Source organism: Mustela erminea, chromosome 3 (genome assembly GCF_009829155.1).
Source record: "Mustela erminea isolate mMusErm1 chromosome 3, mMusErm1.Pri, whole genome shotgun sequence".
Taxonomy (NCBI): domain Eukaryota; kingdom Metazoa; phylum Chordata; class Mammalia; order Carnivora; family Mustelidae; genus Mustela; species Mustela erminea.
In genome coordinates, this window is record NC_045616.1 from 62,673,368 (window position 1) to 62,692,752 (window position 19,385).

Consider the following 19,385-nt stretch of genomic DNA (forward strand, 5'->3'; position numbering starts at 1 on the left):
GTGATGAGCATAGCATATAGCATAACCTTGCCAAGTGGCTATCTTGTATACCTGACAGTAAGGTAACATTGTATAGTCAAATATAATTTTAAAAACCACAATATAAAACTTCTGAACACCCTCCCCCTTCAATGTTCTCTTCCATTTAACCATTTTATACTCACTCGGCCCAACTTCAAAAAGGTTATTTCTTCCATTATATTGAAGGAACATATATTTCTTCCATATATTGAAGGAACAGCAGAAAATGAATAGAAAAAAATGCTGATAACTGTGTTTACGTTTAGGATATTTTCTGTATTTAATATGTACAATGTAATATTTATATTAAAATGCATTATAGCTTTCTGGATCTCCGTAGGTAACCCACAGCAATGGATTTTAGAGTAACAAGGCATACTTTTACCTTCCAGAACAAATGGGAAGAAAGGGTTATTACAGGGAGCATGTAAGCAAATTTGATCCAAATTTCTTATACTATAACTACAAGTTAAAGACATAAGGGAGGTATAAAATTACAAGTGAAAAAGCACGGTAGAATCATTTGAGATCCACCTCTTCTACTCCTTCTAGTAATTGTCCACAAAAATCTAACATGGTATACAGCAGCAAGGCAAGGAAAACAAGGAAAAACAAAGGGCTGGAGCATCACAGGCTGATCATTGACCAGTTAGGGATGAATGACTGGGCTAGGGTATGAGCAGCCTTGGGGGTCAAAGCTGGTGGTGCCGAAGAAAAACTACTAATGAAAGAACTTCAGTGCAATTTCAGAACATGACCTATTTTTCTTTTCTTACAAAACAGTACCTTTCTATTTAGAAAACAAGAGCTTAAGTGCAATTTCAGAACATGCCCTATTTTTCTTTTCTTACAAAATAGTATCTTGCTCTTTAGAAAATAAGAAGTCTTGGTAAGCAAGAATAAGAAAACAAATCCTCTCACCCAAGCCGTTTAGTGTATATCTGTTTATTTTTAATTCATACAAACATTTACAGAGGTTCCTTTAAACAGAAATTTCATATTATAAAAAACTCTTCTAGATAATGATGTTTTAATCTCATTCTTTCCACTGGATATTAGTGTATGCAATCTATTGTTAAACATGTGGTTTGTGTCCATGGAGGAGACACCTGCTGCCTCGAATTTATGCCTATGCTCTGTTAGATCTCTCAATGCTACCCATCAGACTTCCCAAAACAACAGTATATTAATTTACATTTCCCTCTGTCTGAGTTTGAATATCTGTTTGTGTGTGTCTGTCATTGTATATGCTGATCTTTGTGACTTGGCTACTCATGCTTTTGGCCTCCCTTCCTCCCTTTTTTTCATAGAACATTTCTGCTTTAATTTATTTTTTAAATTTAAACTTATTTTTTATTTTATTTTAAAAATATATTATTTATTTATTTGACAGAGAGAGAGAGAGAGAGACAGCTAGAGAGGGAACAAAAGCAGAGGGAGTGGGAGAGGGAGAAGCAGGATTCCTGCAGAGCAGGAAGCCCGATGCGGAGCTTGATCCCAGGACCCTAGGATCATGATCCAAGCCGAAGGCAGACACTTAATGACTGAGCCATCCAGGCCCCCCCCATTTCTGATTTTTAAGATCCAACGTTCTTCTACATTTCCCTAGAACTTCAATTTTTCTAAGTCACTTTTTTACATTTAGCTTTTTACGTTGGGAATTTATTCTGATATGTGTAGCGAGGTCACGTTTTCTTTTTCAAACAGCTAAATACTTGTAAGGATTTCATTCTTCTCTCCATCTTTTTGAAATACTAGCATTCTCATACATTCAATTCTTGGATCTGTTTCCAGTACTTTTTATTCTGCTCCATTGTTTGGGTTAATCCTGTACTAGTACACATGGTTTTAATTACTGTAACCTTATATATTACTGTTTAATACCATTCTCATATTAACCAGCACTCAGTTTACAAAAATTAAAGCCATGGTGCGAATGTTCTTCATTTCTAGAAATGCAGACTCAGAGCTAAGTATTCTATTTCAAAACCATGATAATATTTTTTAAAAATTTCAGCACAGTTAACGAATTTGTCCAAAGTGCTTCAAAAATCAGAGCATAAGAACAACTTGTTTTCAGTGTGTTTGTGTCGAATGCTACCTGCATTTCCTCACCATGCAGACTCTTCATGGAGATGAAAAGTGGGAGTCAACGAGGAAGGCAGTCCTGGACCCAGCACAGAGAGACCAGGGGAATAGGGACTGGTACAAGTTAAAGACTCTGTGCCCCATTCACCTTCCCTAAACATCCTTCCTCATAGCTTCGACCCAGAATTAACATCTCTGTGACTGGAGTCTCCCCAGACTTACCATGGCATTCTGTTTCTGGAGGTTGAAAAGCTCATTCTGATACATCACAGCAGCAAAGGGATAAACAGCAGGCAGCTGGGCCTCCGGTCTCTTCAGTGCAAGCAGCGTGTTCCCGGGGTCGCCTTCCCGAATGACGGCATTGATGTAGTCCATGGCAGCCAGCCCTGAGTGGAGGTTGGGAGTGTCACATTTCGTCAGAATGTCCGCTTTTTGCCCTGCTATTTGCCCCAAGCATCCCATCTTTCCAAGGACTAGAATCTAAGCAGTCCCCTTCCATGAACTCTGAAAAGCTGTTGCTGGAGGACAGGTGAAAGCTTGAAGGTGGTAACACAGTAACTGGAGGGCCATCCAGTCTTTGGAGAAAGTCCCTGAAAGGGGCTCAGCATTGACAGAGCTGGAGTCATGAGATCCCTCCTGTCTCGAGTGACTTCCCTGCAAAACCCTGTGCTCTGGGATCAGCTCTGGTCTCATGTCATCCACTGTTCTATTCCCTGAGGATTTCACATCTTGGGGAACCCCACAGTATTTAGAGCTGGGCCATATAGATCCCATAGGCATTGTTCTTGAATACTCCTTGTGTATCAGTACTGCCTTTGCAAGGAGACTGAAGCTCTGTGAACACCCAAAGCCAGTCTTGCCCTACTGCTGTGTCCTCCCTCTGAAGCAGCACCACTGAAACCCACAGTAAGCACTGGGAGACAGTGCCGCATGATACTGAGGGGAATTCTCATTGTTTTAAATTAATATATAATGTATTATTAGCCACAGGGGTACAGGTCTGTGAATCATCAGGCTTATACATTTCACAGCACTCACCATAGCACATACCCTCCCCAATGTCCATAACCCCACCACCCTATCCATACCCCCCGTTTTGTTTTGTGAGATTAAGAGTCTCTTATGGTTTGTCTCCCTCGCGATCCCATCTTGTTCATTTTCTTTTTAAGATTTTATTTATTTGAGAGAAAGAGAGCAAGTATGAGTGAAGGGTGCAGAGAGAGGGAGCAGCCGGCTCCCCGCCGAGCAGAGAGCCTAACGCAGGGCTCCATCCCAGGACCCTGAGATCATGACCTGAACCGAAGCAGACACCTAACTGAGCGAGCCATTCAGGTGCCCTGGACAGTATTTTTCTCAGAAACTTTTCCCTCACCTCTTGTGCTCTCTGAAGTGTGATTTTTAAGAAAAAAATCATTTCACATGTGTTTTTTAAAAAACTATTATAACCAAACTTCCTATGATTAAATAAGTCTGTGCCAGTATCTCTTCACCTTAAAAAAACAAAACAGAACAAAAACCTGATCACAGAAATGTGTTGGTTTAGATCATAAGCTCTGTGAGATCTCTACCAGTTGCAATGTTCAGATTATGAAGACCTGAATTAATTAATTAATTGGGGGGGAGGGCAGCAAAGCAAGGTTTATTGGCCAAGAGTAAGGTTTATTGAATGATAGAGTATAAAGCTCTTAAAGAAGGAGGGGACCCCCGAGGGTTGCCCAAGAGTTAAATTTTAATAACTAAACTAAGGATGCCTGAAACAGTAAATTCCTTATCGTTTTCAGAAAACAGGATGAGAATTGCTAATCAACTGGGAGAATGAGCGATCGACTCTGCCACCAGGCAACAGCAAACTGGACAGAAACAGCAGCATTTTGCCCCATAAAGGTTTCAGGGGCACCTGGGTGGCTCAGTCAGTTAAGCATCCAATTCTTGATTTCGGTTCACAGCATATCAGGGTGGTGGGATCAAGCCCTGTGTCAGGCTCTGCATCTGGGTGGGGAGTCTATTTGGGATTCTCTCTTCCTTTCCCTTTGCTCCTATCCTAGAACTCATGCACTCTCTCTAAATAGATAATATCTTTAAAAAAAAAAACAAAACCCCAAAAAACAACATTTCAGGATAGTAGAAATAACACAGACCCATAGATTTCTAGAGCTTTTCAAGGGTTAGTCTGTCTCCTTGACACATGACTAGATTGCAGCTAAGATTACTCTAAGCCTTTTAACAGATGACAATTTATCTTCTGTAACTCATTCCCAAGGAGCTACCCTCCATAACCTTTCTCCTGAGACATATCATTCAATAGCAGGAAATACAGCTAAAGCAATCTTCTTAGTTATACCCATCAAAAACTTAAACGTATTCTAAAGGACTCTAAGAACACAAACCTATTTTTCTGTTCTAAGAATTGATATGTCCAACCAAAAAATTCCAGAAAGGAAGGTCAGTGGACATTTATGGCCTCTGCTGTTCTCAGAAAGTCACCTCACCCAGCTGAGGCCTCTCAGCTGTATCTGTCATTAATTTGGATGGGATCCTGCTTCTCCTCTGAAAACCCCATTCTGTGAGTTTGCACCACTGGGTGGTAAAAGAGTACCAGGAAATCATACCCTTAAGACACTCTCTATGAACCACTTCTACTTAAAAAAAAAAAAAAATAATAATAATAAAGTGAGCTCTCCTGCTCTTTTATACTCTGCATTTAACCAAACGTCCAGCCCTGGTCTTTACAGAGTATGTCTTGTAATGAATGGGACGCATAGGCCAAATCCCAAGTTAAATGACTGTAGGTCAAACAAAGCTGAAACTTACGCCAACAGATCCGGTGACATTACAGTCAAAACTGTCCTTTATGTCACTTCTCTGGCAATTACGAACATAGACACCTTAACGTTTTAGTATAATAACCTACAGGGTTGACAAAAACTTGTCATATAGCTATACTTGTATATTTTAAAGCATAGAGTTGTCTTATTGTCATGTCACTGGTTAAAATATACTTTATTGTTTTTTCAAGACTCTTCTTAGTTCTACTTAACTATAAATTTTCAGATGGAAAGAGATAAAAAACTTCAGAATCATCATGTTCTACAAACTTAAAGCCATCAAACACGGCAATGTCCTGCATAATTTAATCTGGTTATGCATTAGTGCAAATCATCTCATGCCTTTTATTTAAAAATGCATAAGCAACATGGCATTAAATCGGTGGTCAGGAAATTATGTCAGTAAGTATTAAAACATGTAGACAAGGCATTTTATTTAAAATGAAGAAGGAACCTATCTTAGTGGTCATAAACTTTTCAAAAATAAAGGATGGCAAAAGGTTATGGAATCATTTCTTCACTGAGTGTATGGACCTCAGCTGTCTCGCTGGCAATATTAATTTCTTCCTGTGATTCATTTCTGTCAAACCTAAGGAAATTCTCAGCTTTCAAACAGAGCAGAAACTTAAAATTGTCTTTCATGTATCATCACTAATACATTCAAAATTAAATAAGAATAAAAGAAGAGGAACACGGATTCGACAATGTTAAGGTGTTCGCTTAAAAAAAGTTACCGGGGCGCTCTCAGCAGTTTTGTGTGTGAGGGAAGTTCTCAAACCTACTCAGTGGTTAACTTCTAGATGTTTATATCAAGTTTCTCTGGGCCTCCTTGATTACTGTTTGGACCCTCTGGGTCCAACTTGGGAGCAAACTTCAGGGTAAAACCTATAGTTTCTTTGAAGGTGTTAAGAACATTCAAAAATCATCTAGGAGCCTGAATCAAAGACATAGCTTAGGAGTGTTATAGTTAGTGGATATTCCCAAGTTTAAATTTGGCTGATGGTTCACATGTTTCATTAAGTGGGCTAAATGGTGTTTCACATATTCATTTTTTTGGGCATGTAAGAGCTCTTCAGGTTGCCCTGGGGAAAATAAATGTCAGGTAGAATTCCTTACTGCTTCAAGTAAAACCACATTTTATAAGAGAGGGGAGAGGAGACTAATAATCTCTCTGAACTTGCATATGCTCATTTTAATTACCTGAGTTTTCTGTTCTTTATAATCACACAACTGAAATGGGTACAAAGAGGAACTGAACCGTGAGGCTCCACAGAGGTTCAGGGACATGGGAATCAAACCTACCACCGTGCCATTTCATTGGCCTATCCAGGCTCGTTCACTTGCCAAAAAACTATACAAGCCGTAAGGAAATAATTCTTACAAACTGCAGACTAATGACTGGGAAGTGGTAAAGAGCAGAGGTGTCAACAATACATTTCCAATTCCAAATGCTGTCACATAATCATGGGCAAGAAACGACAGGCCCTAAGTCATAATCTTTTACTGAAGAGCTTCCATATTAGCCCAGTGAGGGATAGGTTCAAAAGAGGACATACACTGCACCTATGATAAACGAGCTTCACGATACTTTGAGATGTTTTGCATGCGGAGAGGGGGCAAGATCACCCAAAATTCCCATGGGGAACTGCCGGACAACGTGGCATAATTAAGCACAACACTGACATTGAGAGGAATTTTCATCACATAAGGCAGTTTTACAAGGATACCAGTGGAGAGTTTTGGTGAGATTCTGACAAGGAGAATTTGTGTCTTCTGGCGTATCCACTTCCCTTGTCCAAGCCATTACTTACTGTTGACTTTATTGATGTTGCCTTGGATTTCTGCTTGGGTCAGCAGTTCTTCGTAGGCATCTCTTTCTTCTTCTGAAATACAGTTATTCTACAAAACAAAGTCTTCACTGATTCCTGAGGCTAAATTAAATATTTCCAAAGCTCAGTATTCAAAAGCAAAAGGCAAAGAGTGAGAAAATCCGTTTACTTATATTCATTTTAATTCAATATAGGCATCGAAAATTGCTTGCTCTGTGCAGGGCACTAGGGTTAGGTACGCCTGGCAAAGATTACACAGGTGAACAGCAGCCCCACTGACTGTCTGCGAGGGCCTAACTGTCTAATGTGGCAAACATCATGTTGGACCCCTTGACCGTATCACCATTTATTGTAGATCCAAGTCAGTGGAATGTTGGCAATTTCATTTGATCCAGTCTAATAAAATTGACACCATAAATAACAAATATACACAGAACAGATTACATTTTAGAGGAGAAGTACATAGTCAGTTGGAAATAACACTTGAATAAGAGAAAACAGTTGAGGAGGGCTTGGAGGAAAGGAGCAGTTAGTTACGAAGGCAGAATTGAGAGCAGGGTGTGGACGACAGGATTGGCTGCAAAGGTGAGATGGCTTGGCACATTGGGCTACAGCAGAGAGTTTGTGTCCAGGGTTAGCCAGAGATATAGGGTGTTGGGCAGGCATTTCAGAGGCATTTTTTTTTTTTAAGATTTTATTTATTTATTTGACACAGAGAGAGATCACAAGTAGGCAGAGAGGCAGGCAGAGAGAGAAAGGAGGAAGCAGGCTCCCTGCTGAGCAGAGAGCCCGATGTGGGGCGTGATCCCAGGACCCTGGGATCATGACCTGAGCTGAAGGCAGAGGCTTTAATCCACTGAGCCACCCAGGTGCCCCTCAGAGGCATTTTAAGGTCAAGTGAAGGACCTGTACTTAACTCCATAGGTAGGCAGTAGGGAATCCAAGGAGCTTTCTGGGGCCTGACATCCAATCTGGAGTTAAAGATTAATTTGGCAACCTCTAAGTCTGTGAGGGTTTGGCTTGCAGAATGGGAGGAGGTGGGGTCACAAGTGCATGGGGTCACATGTGAGGCTGGGTCCAGAGTGGTAAGACTAGAAGGTGTGGAACAGAGAAGTAAGCCTGGCAAGACGAGGCAACAGAATGCAGTGATACAGAGGGTTGGAGGTGGTGGTGTTCTGAAACATCATGGGAGTCATTCCAGAGGCAAGTCAGGGAAGGGCACATGTGTGAGAAGGGCAGGGTAGAGGTAAGCACTCTTCCTAGATGGTGAGGGGCAAGGCCCATGGCACAGAGATGAAGTCACCTGGAGGACCCCTCGAGGGGCCTCATAGCAAACTGACAGCCGCTTTCCTCAGTATATGGATGAGCCTGTCTGAGGAAGAACAGAGACAGAAGTGACTCAAGGCCAGACCTTAAAAGAATCCCCGCAGGCAGAGGCAGGAGACTCTGAGAAGAGACACTGAGAGAAGCAGAGCAGAGCTGTGGCACCAAAGACCATGGGAGGCCGGCAGGCAGGGTGGGCAAGCCTGCCACATGTGGGCAGAAGCCACCAGCTCAGACAAGGCAGCAAGATTGAGTGGAAAGTTCTGGTGACAGAGCTGAGGCTGACGGGGCAAGATGTGAAGGAGCAGAAAGATGGCCAGGAACTGGAAGCTGGGCACACCAAGAAAGTCTTCAGTCACGATAGCCGGGAAGGCAGGGTCAGGCTTCTTGCAGAGGAGGGAAGGCCAAATAGGACAGCGAATTCAAAAACATCAGCTCCCACTTCAGCATACCAAGTCATGAAGCTCTACTAACAAATCTACAGGTAACTTGGCTAATACAAGGTCTGCAGGTGAGGCTGAACAAGGGAAGATGGTGAGCTGCTACTTCCACACTTCCTGGTAAAGTCATACTTATGACATGACCTTCAACCCTTGTAACCTGTAAGAATCAGCACGAAAGGAAACCTCTTTTCTTTACGTAGTGCATGGTCTGTTTTTATCCTTACACTGCACCCAAGCCAACTGCCTATGGCTATAGAGACCACTGCCAGGTGATTTAAAATGATCACTGGTAACATCAAGGCTTTTTCAAACCTACCACTCAGAGCCATATTACTGAGAATCTTATTAAATACCTTCAGTCTTGCATTTTCCTCTTTTCTTTTCTTGGCTTCCCAGAGTTCCTTCTGGTATTCCTGTGCAAGGCTGTCATCTACTAAAGTTAAAACTGCATTTGGGTTTCTTAGTGTTTTAATGGTTTGTTCGGCTATTCCTTTTTCAATAGCTTCATTAATGGCTATAACTGCAGCGTGCACTGGAAAGAAAAAATAAAATGATTTTCATGAGCCAGAGACAACAAGGACAGTTGCACAGACACTGCATGAGCGTCAGCAGTTTTACTTCCTTCTCTGGCTTTGAGTTAAAAGGGCCAAAATGACAGCCCAGACACTTCACAGAGCACCTCTCTGACAATGTCTCCACCCCTGCCCATCCTGCCTAGGTCCTGTCTCAGCATCCGCCATGTAATCCCTATGAATTTATGAATGGCTAAAATGAACTAAGCGCTGTCAACCCTCAAGGGATGAAGGGGGCAGTGTGGACATTGTTAAAGTACCAGTTTGTTTCCAAATGATACTGGGAATTAACTGGCAACACTAGAGGACAACATAGCAATGTTCTCTACCACTTAAATCTGATGATGCAGAAAGCAAAGAAGCATTTGGAATAAAGGTATTTCTGAAAACTCTAAGTCACATCGCACAAGAAGATGTTTGAAGCCTAAATCAATTACATGGTTATATTCTCATAGGCTCAACTTAACAGTCTCCAATACCTACAATAAAAACTTCAAAAGGGGGCTGAAAGCATCTTCTAAATATTCTCTTTCTTGTAACCAAAATCAATAATGAAGTACAAGTAAGACTCATGTCAGTAGTAAGTTCTGATTTTAAATAGACTCACAAGCAGCTTCATCCACTGACAGTTCATTAGCCAGAATCCCGCCTATTTTGCTGAAAGATGGCATCTGAATTCCGTATTTCTCCAGTTCCTTTCTCATATTACTAATTTCCTCCTCTGAAAAAGAACAACAGACAATATCAAAGAAAGACACAGAGATGGAAACAGGAATGAATATAATAAGAAATGTCTTCATCCCACGGTCTCTCTCCCAGAAATTCGAGACTTATTTAAAGAATATTAAAAATTCCATACCATTATTTATCAAAAAAAAAAAAAAAAGGAAAAAAGTGTCTTCATCAAGAAGTTGGGGCATTTCTGAGCAAGAACCTTAGGAACGTCAGCCTATTTCTCATTCCACACGTGTTGAAAATGGTCAAATACAAACAAGACAGTAACGTTTTCTCTTCTGATCAATATAGAGGGAAAAGGGGAATGGATGCTGTCAGAAGGAAAAGTATGGATACATTTTCTTAGTAAATGACAGTGTAAGAATCATGAGGAGTCATACCTGTAAAGTCTACTTTGCCCAACAAATCCTGGATCTGGGGCGCTATCCCTAGTTTGAACAGGTATAAACTGAAAGACAGAACATAAAATTATCAGTTCAGAAGTTTTATCACCATAAATCTTAGCATTAAAAATTACTGAAGTCCTAAGGGCTTTTTTAGTTGAGAAAGACCTAAGTGATTATCCCATCTAGTCCATTCATTTTTTAGGTGGAGAAACTGAGTCATGAGGTAACAGTCCCTGGTGGACAGGGACTACAATGATAGGCTAAGTCCTAAAGACCAATTTTCTTCAGTACATGGCATCTCTATAGGGTCAACTAACTCTCTACCATCCATTTGTAGGGAGAATAAGAAATACAATTAATACAAAATAGCTAGTAGTAAATCCAATGAACATTTCCTTGGGTACTCCTTCTATGAGTCTTATTTTGTTGAAAGTACAGCTCAAATTATATTTTCCTTTTCAATACTCCTTTAAGTACCACACACCCCTTGAGGACTATTTGTTTTATGTTTTCTGAAACAAAGAGTGGCAAGTCTATCAGCAGAGGTGGTGATAAACCATGATGTGGGCATACTACTAAGTGGAAGATGGAAAATAGATTGTGTGTGTGTGTATGTGTGTGTGTGTGTGTGTGTGTGTGTGTATTTAAAGCCCCTTAGGAATTAATGATGGCACACACTAACCTATCCAAAACTTGACAAAAAGAGCAGAGGGCTGGCATCTAAATTTTACCAAATGTGCAAATATATGCTTATATGGCTTTTCCCATTTAATCACCAAACCACGGTTTCTTTCCATAACAATTCTAACCTCCTCAGTCCCAAAGAGTAATTCTATAGACCAACTAAAACAAACAAACAAACAAACAAAACCAAAAAACCTGTGTTTATTTATCAGTTTTGATAGGTTTGTAATTTATGAGATTTTAATTAGAAGTTAGAAATTATAAATAACTTCTATGAGAAAATGAACGGAGAATGATTTCATTGGCTTGATATATTTCAAGATCAACACACACCTGAGATTATAAAATGCATAAAATTTCATTATAGGAGTTCAAGGTCGAGGCTTTTTAAATGGTATTAAACTCTTAAAATGTATGATTATTCAACTAAAGGAGCCTGCATTTAAAATGACCTTCATTGATCATTTCTGTAAAACACAATCATTTAGAAAAGTAACACATGGTCAAAGTTAAAAAATAGTCATTCATGGGTAAAATAAAAATTACACAGAAGAATATCAGAATTAAACACTAAGTATTTTGATATAAACCCTTTCAATGTCTTTTTTTTTAATTTTTAAAAAGATTTTATTTATGTGACAGGGATCACAAGTAGGCAGAGAGGCAGGCAGAGAGAGAGGGGGAAGCAGGCTCCCTGCTGAGCAGAGACCCCCCCCAATGTGGGGCTCAATCCCAGGACCCCAAGATCATGACCTGAGCCGAAGGCAGAGGCTTTAACGCACTGAGCCACCCAGGCGCCCCTCGATGTCTTTTTTTTCTGGAAAAACTTATTCCATAAACTCACACAGTATTCATAATATGAACATAGTGTATTTTTCCTAACCCATTGCGTTTAGGTGGTCACTAATTATTCATCATCGCAAATAATGCTTCAGTGAACCTACCTACATACAGAAACATCTTTGGCATACATCTTATTTGTTACAATGAATCCCTAAAAACAACACTGCAGGGTTGAAAAGACACACACACAATTAAAGCTTCCAATATACAGAGTCAAACAGTGTTCTAAAAAAGAGATCACACTCATTTTTTGTGAGTCAAAGATTAACAAAATCCCCTTCCCTCTGTGAAACAATATGACTTTTAACTTTCTAGCTCTGTTCCTCTAGAAACCTGATAAAGGTACACTGATAATTGGTGAGCAATGTTGCTGGGGAGAAAAATAAACCCCCATCGATAAATGGTTTGAAGGAACTATAAATACCTAACAGGCATCACAGGCTTAGGTGTTCCCAAGTTTGGTGCCTCTTCTAACACCCACACTCCTTGCAGGAAACTGGGAAGCCCACTGGGAAGGTGTTACAATAGACAGGGGCTCCTGGGGCCTGAGGCCCTAGAGCAGGGAGGCTCCCGTACCCCCCTATGGGATATCACTTCTTAGCACCTTAGATGTCACCTGGGATACCAAAGGAAATGGCTTCCAGATGGCTGTCTGGGCAACTACAAGGAGCGTCATGAAGTCTCCCACTGAAGAGTAAGCACTTGATGCCATCCTGCCATCTGACCAGGTTTCTAATTCTCGATCCTTCTGAGCTACTAAGACCAGACGTGGTTTACTGCAGTCAGGAGACACTGAATGCTTAGCTGAACCTAAGAACAGGCTGAAGGGTGTGACCTTATTCTATCACCAATACATGACAACGCCATTTTCTTCGTCCCTCTGCACCAAAGAATACTATCAGGGAAAATCTTGCAAATCTGATAGCCAAAACCATTATTTAAGTCTAAATCCCCTTTTGTTAGTTGTGAGGATAAACACTTTCTCAAACACAGATTGTTCCATGTCCCTTTCTTCCACGAAATGCCTATTAATGAATTTTTGAATTTTAAATATTTTTTGGAGGGGGCGCGTTTACCTTTCGTTGGTTTCTCCCCTTTTCCCTCAAAATCACAACCAAAGAACAAAGAATAAATGACATTTTAAACATATGGTAATTGTAATTTTAGTACTCAATTCCAATATGATTTTCATATCTTACCCACAGGTGGAAAACATATTAGACTCTGAACATTCTTCAATATAAAATAGGCATTATGTATTCATAATTTAAAGCAAGAAAGACCGGATACATTCCTTAGTTTAAATTCTAGGTCTTTAGAGATAATCAGGGACATAAAACTATTTACACGGCCTCTGAAGACTTTATTACCAAAGGTTCATGCCAGACAAGTCATTAGGATTAAAACTAGTAGGCTGACATTTTCAAAATTATAATATTTTATGAACCACTTCTCATTATGACATGGAAAAAATATTCCTATTAAGAGGGAGCCCACGTCATGCGGAACAAACGAAACCGCAACCTCTTCAACTGTTCCTTTGTACTAACAGAGACTCCAAAATTAAACAGAATTAAATGGATAGGTATGGCAAAGGTGCAAAAGAATTCTAGGAAAATAAAAGCCACCGATTAAGAAATGACAAAAAAATCATTCTCTTTTCAATTTCTACAAAGAAAATATACACATCATTTAATGGAAGAAACTTTGAAAATGTGACAGTAAAATTTAAGTAGGAGGTATTCATAAAATGTCTTCTAACAACCAATTTTCTATCTGTAGTTAAGTGTTTAATGCTATGGGTGTTTGTTTTTTAAAAATTTATTTATTTATTTATTTGAGAGAGACAGTGAGCAGAGCAGGATTGGGGTGGGGGAGGAAAGGCAGAGGGAGAGGGAGAAGCAGACTCCCTGCTGAGCAGGAAGCTGGATGGAAGGTGGACATGGGGCTCATCCCAGGACCCTGAGATCATGACCTGAGCCAAAGGCAAACACTTAACTGACTGAGTCACCTAGGTGCCCCATTTTTCAAAAGATCTTAAGTAATCTCCTCACCTATTGTGGGGCTCGAACTCACAACCCTGAGATCAAGAGTGGCACAATCCACTGACAGAGCCAGCCAGGTGCCCCCTCCAATTTTCCTCTTTCTTAATTTTATCTTTGTTTTTGTTGTAAACTGAAGTGTTGAATAAGTACTTGTTAAGTAGATCATTGAATAAACTACCGATATCACCTATCTTAATATTTTCCTTTATTCCTTGGCTGTCACTTCTTCTTGTTGAATCTAAGGCCACTTTCAGAGGGTTGATTTCCCTCAAATGCCTGGCATTTCCTGATCTGGGGCTCAGCCTGGGGCTTGGGACTTGTTTTTTGTCATTGTTGACCACAGGTTCCCATGAGAGGAGCCAGTCTTAGAGAGACCATAGGGGAACGTGGGGCTGACACCAAAAGGGTGCCCCATATCTTGCCTTCTCACATCAGGGCTTCCAGGTTCATGCTGGCTTTGGGATCTCTTTATTTCTGGCTTGCTTGTAGCAAGCCCCAAGGCAGCTCCTTGCTCTGCTGCAAACTGTGAATTCTGGGCTGTGGTCTTCTGACTTGTTTCTCAGTCAATCCCATCTCATCTATGTGGTCAGTGGGATGGCATCCTTGCTTACTGCAAATGATTTTATTTTAAAAATTACTACTTCAGTAATTTCATGTTAACTGTTTTCACATTATTTCCTCTATTTATCCATTCATTTAATTACTATGCATGGAATATCTACTACATAAAAAAATATTTTTCTCTGCCATGCTGTTCCTAAAATAAAAGTCTTCAGGTTTCCACATAATACAAGTTTGTTGGCACTAGGAACTATATTATACTAAAGTGCTAATTTTCCCCTGTGGTACTGAAGAAATTAGGTGACTATTTCTAATTATCCTTTTTACTTCTCCATTGTACTCTGTAATACTAATATAAATCCTACAATGAAGCCAACATTCTGCTTTAACTAAAAGTTACCACAAGGTGGTGCTGAGAAGTTACCTTTTGGATCAAACAATCTTGGCTTTTAAAGTGATTTTAAATAAGAGATTTTCTGGAATTGGTATGGATCAGTTAGAAATCTCATCTGTGTATACATACTTCCACCCAAAATGTTTAATTGTGAATGTATATTTTTAATCTGGCTTCAGTTTTCAACATTTATTGCTTCCATTGTTGAAGCTTAAATTATTAGCTGTTTTTAAAAATGCCACTTCTCACTGTGTGGGAGTTTTATAACAAATTTTTACGTGAGAGGCACTTCCAAGCAGATTACTCAAAAGGGCAGTTTCCTATGCACATATCCACTATTCCCAGGAGAGAAAGAATCAGCTATAGCAGCCACTCCTTCATAAGCATTTAAATTCAAATGAGGCCATTCACTACCTGATGTCACAGCAAATCCAGAGTCTTGATCTTAAAAAAATAAAAAGCCTGTTCAATATAAAAGATACCAATTCTTGGAGCTCTTCAACACAACTTTTTAAGCACCTTACGTGCCTAAGAGCCGATACAAAGGGCTAAGAGGATTCCCAAGGAAGCCAAGGAAATTAATGAAATCATCGCTTAGCTTCCCCCAAAGAAGAAAGCTCTTGGTGGGAAATAGGGAGGCTCTTATCGCACCAAAGGGACAGCACACTCGTACTGCTTAAAGGCCAGTTACAGAGAGGTTGCCCTGAGGTAGCTAAAGCCTCTCCAGCCCATGTGCTCCCATTTGTACAAATAATATCAGTTCAAGCACTGGAAGAAGTAATAATAATAAAAAATACTATAGGGGCTTTTCCCACTACTTTCAATATATACATTAAAAGGTGCTACAGTAATGGAATGCAAACTCACAAGGCTGGAGCTTAATTTATTTCAGCTTCTCTGGATCAAATCCTAGGCAGTTCACTTTATGGTGCAGCATGTGAGATGAATGCGTATAAATCAAAGCCTTGGGGCTAACCAGAAAGACCATGGGACCCGTATCCCGAGACCCAGTTCCTGGCTGCAAGGCTGGCCCCATCTAGTTGTGTAACTCTGCACAAGTCATAATCCACTGCTTTCAGTCCTCTCATGTCTGAAATGAAGACCTAGACAAAAGCAACTTCTCAAGGTCTTTCCAGTTCTGAGGTTCCGTGATTTCTCATTTTAAAAGTTCCTAAAAATTAACCACTGAGAGGCCTGTGCCTCTCAGGTTCAAGTTGGACGCTGTCTTTAGAGTTTTCTTAGTAGGATGGAAACAACGTGACTCCCTTCTGGGGCTAATGACGAAGCCAGTCACAGCCCAGGACCTGGTGTCACACGGCCAGGTTTTGAATCCCAACTCTGCCATATACTAGTTGCGTGACCTCAGTTTCTTTCATTATACAATGGGATTATTAACAGTATGTATGACGTAAGTACACCGTGAGGATTAAATGAGATGCCATTTGTAAAATGAACTCTGAACAGTGCCTGGCATATACTTGTTTGTTTTTATTACTATGATCCTTGTTAAAGAAGTGTGTCCTTTATTAATAACCAATAATAATTAACAACTTATTAAGAACTTACCACAGCAGTTTCCCCATTTTCCGCACTAAGAACCTTTAACTATTTTCCCTGACCCCATGTTTCAAGTGGTTTTATCTAGAGAACCAAATTATTTCTCCATCTTAATCACATATGCCCCTGCCAGTATCATGTCAAAATCTAGTGTTTTTCACCTAAGAGTCAATCAAAAATAAAAAGAATCCTGAGGCACCCTTTCCACAGGGCAATTAGTTCAGTTAACCCAGCTAAAAATTTAAAAATATGAACTCCAGAGACTTAATTTGGCATCAGTGATGTGTATGTGCTGTGTTAGGTGACAAGGCACAGTTCACGATCTCAGAGAGCTTAGAATTTAGTAGGACAAAAAGATGGAGTCCCGATACTATTTTGGGATAGGAGGAGGAGGAGAGAATATGGTCTAGAGTGTGGGGAGAATTGTGAACAAGGAGTGATTTGAAAGCTACATAAGGTGTCATTGTCCTTCTCATCTTAATCCCAAATATTGCCATCTCCACATATCCCTCCTGAGAACATGAAAGGAGAACCTGCCCTTTGGGTTAAGAAACTATTTCTAGGAAGCTTCTTTATAAATGCAAGTATGTTCATCATACTGGTATCAGTATGCCATCAGTCTGGTATAAGTCATCAACTGGTTTTTTAAAAGGCAAAGGCCCTTAGGGCACAAAGTGTAAGCCAAAGAGAGTTCTGCATGAAAGCCTGAGAGCTAGATACATAATCTGTATTACATGTACAATATGTAATATATACTATGTATATAATAAATACACATATTATATGCATAGGCTGCAAGGCAGCCACCTGATGGCAGGCGTGCTTCTTCTCTAAGCAATCAGTGCATTTGGCAGGACAACCGGTTAACTGGGAGTGGGGTCACCAGAGCCATTATCACAAATGTAAGCCCCAAATGTGCGCTGTTTCAGCATCATCCTGCATCTGAAAACACAGTTGCTGGGGCGGTCGTGACAGGATCTGCTGCGGGAGCACCAACCACAACCCAGAGGGGAGGCAGGCCCGTCTTCAGCTTGGTGTTGTCTTAATGGTTCAAGAAACTTTGCACGGTAAGAAAAGCAGAATCCAGACCCCTCATCTATCAAATGAGGAAAAATCATTATGAACATATGACTTGTAGAGGATTCCTTGGAGGGGAGTTGGTTTATCAACGCAGAAATAATTACGATAGGACTAGAACATTCTGTTGTAACCACAAAGCAAGGATATTTCCAGTAATGTCAGGGACAGTGCTACAAGGACGAAGGCACTGGCCCCACAGAGCTCCCACTAACCAAAGAAAATCAATCTAATCCATTGGAATAGAAGATTCTAAGCCTGGTTAAGTTGGTGAAAGGCCAGAAGTCCACAGCCCTCATCAAAAGAGAATGGTACAAAGTGTACAGAAAGGAAATCGTGATATGAATTGATAAGTAAGACATGGATAATTACTTGTACCGATTTTAACAAGATGCGATGTGTTATTAAAATACAGGGGCTTTGTTTTTTCTGTGTCTGTCTATGGAATAAAGATATGTTTATACGATTTATATTATACTTATACCATGAGGAATAAAAACCAGGAACTCTAAGCCAGAGTGTTATGTAAAACCAAGGAAGTGACCCAAGATAAGAAAGTCCTGAAGAACACAAAGTTTGTGACCAAAACACCCAGGTGAGAAGGGGGTCTGGCCCTGAGAGTCACATCATTATTAACAGACAGAGGATCCAGAAACATAGTTTGAGATGATAAATCAGCCAAATCAACCATCTACTAAAGACCATTAGGTAGTCAATCCTTCATCTTGTGGGTGAGAAACCTCTAGAATGCCCAACTAATTTCAAGAAAATATTCAAAAGGCATATAGAAGCTTTTAATAATGTTAACAGATCTGGCCAATACATCATTATGACAGGACAATGGGTTATGTACAACTGGCTGAGCAAGACGCAGGTGGTAAATCATTTCTGGGGGATATGGGGTGGGCTAGGCGTGGGGACCAGAATGAAAATAAAAACCTACCTGGAAGCCAGTTACTGAAAATTATGAAGGTCTGACTGATGGCTGGTAGCCAGGGCCTGACTCCCCTTGGGGGAAGAAACCAAACTAGGACCATTTGCCCCCTGACAACTGACCGGTCAGAAACCAGGTCTACAACCCAGGCAGGTGTGGAGGTGTTCTTTTGTTTCTGGTGTCCTGAGGATCACGTTAACTCTGGCTAACGGTCAATACATTCTAGTCCTGGGATGAGTCAAAATTAGTACATCAATAATTACATGAGTGAAACTTGCAGTGAAGTTCTTTCAGAATGGGTTTACGTGTATTAAGTTTGTAATGATACATCTGGGTATTTCCTTTGCCCTTTAAGGTATCTGATGTGTTGAAATATCAGTTTTACTAAAATTTTTCAATTCCAATTTATAACCAATGTTTAAACATTTAACAGTGTTTCACAAATTGAGCAACAAACAACATGCCAAAAGTGTTCTCTTCCATGCATCGATGCCCAGCTAAAAAATCATTAGCAGTAACTTGTTAGCAAGGCTCTCACTTCTTGAACCGATTTCTTTTCATTGCAGACTTTCATACATTCCAAATGAAGCCACAAAAAGAAAACAAGCCATGTACACATTTTAAGTGGAAATGCACCAAAACAGTCACATCAGTATTGCAATAATGGGTACTTGAGCTAGCTTTTCCTTTGATTTTTTTTTTCTGACTTTTCCAATTTTTCCCACAATGAGAATTTAAGTTTTTTATTTTACATTAAAAAAGATAAACATTTCTTTGAAAAAGAATGAGGTCACCTCTCACTGAAGTGAGTCTTTCTGCGTGAAGTGTGAGGATTTCCCCCGGGGCTGCCGTGTTAACCACCCCTGGCGGCATTTCACTGAGAACATCCAGCTTCAGACAAAGGGGGCGATGAGTGGCAGGCAACAAGACCAGGTTCAGAAACAAGAGTGAAAAGGTGAGGGCCAGGCAGGAAAAGTGGAAAGCAGATACAAACAGGAAGCAAGGGCACAACCTCAGAGGATATTAATGAGGTTGTCAAGCCCAAATCAAAAAGACAAGGAATGCAAG

General features: G+C 40.2%; 1 protein-coding gene across 3 annotated transcripts in view; it reads right to left on the bottom strand.

The window, feature by feature from the left end:
* IQGAP2 (IQ motif containing GTPase activating protein 2) overlaps positions 1-19,385 on the bottom strand; it is a 290,099-nt gene that overhangs the window by 108,245 nt on the left and 162,469 nt on the right. For all 3 annotated transcript variants that reach the window (XM_032335922.1, XM_032335919.1, XM_032335921.1), the window contains 5 exons: positions 10,217-10,284; positions 9,709-9,822; positions 8,883-9,061; positions 6,746-6,833; positions 2,332-2,495 (listed from right to left, as the gene is read on the bottom strand). In XM_032335922.1, the coding sequence (XP_032191813.1) occupies positions 2,332-2,495; positions 6,746-6,833; positions 8,883-9,061; positions 9,709-9,822; positions 10,217-10,284 (613 nt within the window). The remainder of the gene's footprint in view (positions 1-2,331; positions 2,496-6,745; positions 6,834-8,882; positions 9,062-9,708; positions 9,823-10,216; positions 10,285-19,385) is intronic.